The 5,130-nt window shown below is 35.6% G+C and overlaps 1 protein-coding gene across 2 annotated transcripts; it reads right to left on the reverse strand.

Moving 5' to 3' along the window:
• Positions 1-1,098: 1,098 nt before the first annotated feature.
• On the reverse strand, positions 1,099-5,130 carry nkx2.4a (NK2 homeobox 4a). 2 transcript variants are annotated; one of them, XM_061967969.2, is made up of 2 exons: positions 4,504-5,130; positions 1,099-2,549 (listed from the first exon to the last, which is right to left on the reverse strand). In XM_061967969.2, exons 1-2 carry the CDS (start codon positions 4,868-4,870, stop codon positions 1,897-1,899), a joined length of 1,020 nt encoding a protein of 339 aa, XP_061823953.2. In that variant the 5' UTR covers positions 4,871-5,130; the 3' UTR covers positions 1,099-1,896. The 2 variants fall into 2 exon arrangements, with proteins under 2 accessions (XP_061823953.2, XP_061823952.2); XM_061967968.2 differs by having other exon boundaries at positions 1,099-2,576.

Raw genomic sequence — 5,130 nt, forward strand, 5'->3', positions numbered from 1 at the left:
TTGATATGTTTTATTATTACTTTGAATATTAATAATAGGAGTTTTAGCAGGAAAGGATTTACAAAATAGATTCATCAATTGTATTGACTTTTTGTTCACTATTATTATTATTATTAGTAGTAGTATTAGTAGTAGTAGTATTAGTAGTAGTAGGAGTAGTAGTAGTACTAGTAGTAGTAGTTTTACTATTTACCTGTAATACATATTGTGATAAATAGTATTGACTTTTTGTTAATTATTATCTGTATAGTCGCAGTATTAGTATTATTATTTACATGTAACATATAATGTCTCTTAATAAAACAAAATATACTGAATATTGTTATATAGCAGGGGATTATGTATTGTATTGTAACATTATTATAATTATTATTATTATGTTGTTGTTTTAAATATTCCTATTGTTATTATTATTATTTTTATTGTTATTATTAATACTGCTATTATTGTTGTTGTTGTTGTTATTACTATTATAATCATTACAATTACAACTGGCAATATTGTATTGGAATGGAATTATTTTCTTGGACTTGATCTGTAGATGAAAACTATAAATATTTAAAAATGCATATTATTATTATTATATTACAATAATATTAATAATTATTATTATTATTACTATTATTATTAGAATTATTATTATTGATATTATTTTATTTTTAATTAATAATTTATATTTTTACAGTACACATCTATTCTTGAATTAATACATGGTTGTAATGATACAAATCAATAAAATAACGGCAAAAGAAGGCCTACACATATTAGCAAATGATGACGTCAGATGAGTTTGATGCAAACATATGAAATACATATAGTGATGTATAAAATGCAGATATAGTGCTTTCCCTGTAGGCAAGTGTTACCTGATGGTCGGTAATGATGTTTAGAGAGGATATGTTCCGGTCTTATATTGCAGACATGCAGCATAAAAGGCAGCCCTCCAAAATGTCACCTGAACAATACTGGCTCCCTCATCGACCTTGCTTTACAGCTCAATTTGGTCTCAATCACAACATAATGAAAATGCACTTCAAAACAGATTCTCTTAAAAAAAAAAAACAATCTTCCGAAATAGCTCTCACACTTCAAGTTATTTATTCTTATTGTTCACTTGGGTTTAAAACATACAGCAGCTCTATTTGTTCCCGTTTTTAACTTACAAAAAATTGAATAAAATTTAAAAAAAAAAGAATGAAGAAAACAAATATTAATATTATACAATTAAAACGCATGTGTTGGATGTTAGCCAAATATACAAGTCGCTAATTCATTTAATAGTTCTAATTGAATACATTAGTTTACAGTAGAGGACAAAGTGCACACGGTAAAAAAATAAAAAATAAAAACATTAAAAAAAACATTGTAAATTTGCAGTAAATTACTGCCTCATAATTACATATCGTTCATATTTGAAGTAATTTACTGCGAAATCTAAAGGGTCATGTCATTTTTACACTTGTAAGGTTTCAGTAAATTTGGATGACAGTATTTGACTGTGAAATAATACTAGATTGCTGCGAACAGTGTGGATCTCATCTCTGTCCCCTATTCTTTTCTTCTTTTTTTTTTTTTTTTCTCAACATCAAACATCATGAAGGTCCAAAAGATTACAAAAAAGGGGCCCGAAGCGTCTTGAAGGGTCAAGCCTGTGCGTAATGTTCAAAAATAGACTCCCTTCTTTTCAGATGTCAAGAAAATGTGCCTCTGATCAGCTGGTACTTCTTGTCAGTGCGTCCACAGGGGGCCCCACTTTTATATGACGTCATTTATATGTCTCTCTCTATATATATATATATATGTGTGTGTGTGTGTGTGTGTGTGTGTGCGCGCGTGTGTGTGTGTGTGATGGGCTCATCATCCGCAGGCTGATATAGAAAAGAGTGTGCACGTGTCCTACCACGTCCTGCCGTAAAGGAGGTTCGAGCTGACCATGTTGTTGGTGTAATCTACGGCAGAACTGTCAATTTGCGCCATGCTGAGCTGGCTGTGCAGAGAAGGGGGACTCGGAGACAAGTCCTCCAGGTCCAAAGCGTTCACCTGCTGCTGGTTCTGGTGCTGCTGGCCCAGCACCACACCGGCTCCGTTCTGTTGCACAGCTTGTTGCTGCTGGTTCGGCGTCGGCGTGTTGGAACCGTTCTGGCACGGTTTTCCGTCCTTGACCAGAACCGGTACGGCTACGCGCCGCGGGGACTGGGCCTGTTGTTGGCACATGGTCCCGTCCTGTTGTTGTTGTTGTTGTTGTTGTTGTTGGCTCTGCTGCTGCAGCTGCTGCGCCGCCTTGTCCTTGGCTTGGCGCTTCATCTTGTACCGATGGTTCTGGAACCAGATCTTCACCTGGGTCGGCGTCAGGTGGATCATGCTCGCCAGGTGCTCCCTCTCCGGCGCCGACAGGTACTTCTGCTGCTTGAACCTCCTCTCCAGCTCGTAGACTTGAGCCTGCGAGAAGAGGACGCGCCGCTTCCTCCGGGGTGCGGCGTGCAGCACCGGCATGGATTTGGAGGCGTCCGCCATCCCGGTGAGACCCCCCATGGCCGCCATGTTCATACCTGTGGAAGGTCCCATGAATCTAGAAACTTCAACATATACATACATACATAGACCCATACATAGACACATACATACATACATACATACATACATACATACATACATATATACATACATACATACATACATACATACATACATACATACATACATACATACATACACCTGCGTTCAGTCAACACGCATGTGCTGAATTCACAAAATTTAATTCATGATATCAATTTTACCATTATGTTTTTTTCATCTAGATCAGGGGTAGGGAACCTATGGCTCTCGAGCCAGATGTGGCTCTTTTGATGACTGCATCTGGCTCTCAGATCAATCTTAGCTGACATTGCTTAACACGATAAGTAATGAATAATTCCGCTGGTAATCACAGTGTTAAAAATAACGTTCAAAATATAAAACATTCTCATGCATTTTTTAATCCATCCATCCGTTTTTCTACCACACCTGTTCAAGAAGTCGCATTTATGGTAAGAATGTATGTTATTTATTATTGGTTAGCTTCAGAATAGCAATGTCATTAAAAAGAATAAGACACTTATTATACTCTAAAAATGTTGGTCTTACTTAAAAATGCACGCATTTAGTTGTATTCAGTGTTAAAAAATATTATATGGCTCTCACGGAAATACATTTTAAAATATTTGACTTTCATGGCTCAGTCAGCCAAAAAGGTTCCTGACCCCTGATCTAGAATATATCACAAGTTTCCACTTATAACATATTATTAGTTTTATATTATGAATTTCTATAAGTACAACCAATTCACAAACATCAAGGTGAGTTAAATAAACATGTATTTATTTATTTGGGGGGGAATGTTAATTAATAATCATTACTATTTTGGATTTAATGTGTAGATAGTGAGGAAAAGACAAAAAAGTGAACACAATAATACATTTGCCATAATTTGTGTCCAAATTGAAAGAATTATAATACAAATGGCAATTGTAGTTTTTTTTTTACAAATAACAAAGTAGCTTGTCTTTAATTTCAAGTGACACATGACAATATTAATAATATAATGTAAGTGTTTAATTGAAAGTTTTATAATAAAAAAAATGGAAAAAGTAATAATAAAAACAACTAAGGAGACTTTCTTTAATTTAAAGTGTAATTACGAAAGTGACAATGATCCAATGCACAAAAAATAATATATCTTGCATTTAAAGTTTGATAACAAAATATGGACAAAACAAGTTGATTAGCTAAAATATGTGTTCAATTTAAAGTATTATAATAAACTAACCAGAGTAATTATACTAACAAAAAGTAAATTGTCTTTAATGTAAAGGGTAATTATAAAAGCAACAGTATGAACAAAATATAATTTGTTTAGGATTTAAAGTTTGATAACAAAAGTGACAATAACAATTTGAACAAAAAAGTAGTTTTACTACAATTTGTCTTAATTTAAAGTAAATCAGCAAAAGTGACAAAAGTAATACTAATATGAGCAAAAACAGTAGATTTGCCACACTTAGTGTTTAAAATATATTTGTAAAACACATGTGGCTGTCTGATCATAATCATTTTATGTATAGTAATAATATTACGTTCGTTTGATATAAAGTAATCTACTGCCTAATAATAATATCACAAAAAATATGGTATAATGATTACACAAATGTGTAACAGAGAGAACCCTGAAATACTACTGTAATAATAATAATAATAATAATAATAATAATAATAATAATAATAATAATAATAATTATCATTATAATTGATTTTATAATAATAATAATGTGTCTTGGTAAAGGAACATACACATGTGTCATTAGTAAAGAAAATCAATGTGTCTGATCAATAAATGAGTCAATACTTTTTGCAGTTCTTATAATACATGTGCATTAGTATATTTCGAGCCTTTCTGAAGAAGAAGAAGAAGGAGAAGAAGAAGAAGAAAGAGAAGAAAGGGAGGGGAACATTCAGTGCAGCACTTACTGGTGGAGTATCTTGGGTCCGGGTTGCTGTACCAGCCTGTTGCTGCTGCACTATTCCTCATGCTCTCCTGGTAGGACGGCAGCTCGCCCATGTTGCCAATGCTCCCATTGCAGTATCCCCCCATGGCGCTGTGGGAGAACTGGGACACGGAGTGCGGCATGTGGTAGGCGGCCGCCACGCCGGCGTTGTGGCCCATGGAGTGCTGCTGCATGCCGCTCTGAGACACCTGCGGCTGCCGGTAGGCTCCCAGTGGAGAGGTTAGGTTCCCTGCGCCGTCCATGGCACCAAACTTCTTGTAGGTCTCCTCGATTGGGCTCAAAATATCTGTCACTGAAAAAGGCGTTGTGTGCTTTGGGCTCAACGACATGATTCAGAAAGCAGGTAGAATGTTTTTTTTTTTTTTTTTTTTTCTTTTTTTTCTTTTTTTGTGGTTGGAGCAGATCACGCGTGTTGTTGTGTCGGCTCTCTCCTTGTTGGATGTCTACGTAGGAGAGGGCTTGGAGTGCGCCTGAGATCCTATTGATCGCCTTGGAGAAGGAGGCGAGCCCAGGGCGCTCTTAGCCCGGGTTTATTGGAGCCAGGAGCCAGGTTTATGACAAACACAGCGGGGGGCGGAGCAACGCGCCT

The sequence above is a fragment of the Nerophis lumbriciformis genome, linkage group LG08, assembly GCF_033978685.3.
Source record: "Nerophis lumbriciformis linkage group LG08, RoL_Nlum_v2.1, whole genome shotgun sequence".
Lineage (NCBI taxonomy): Eukaryota > Metazoa > Chordata > Actinopteri > Syngnathiformes > Syngnathidae > Nerophis > Nerophis lumbriciformis.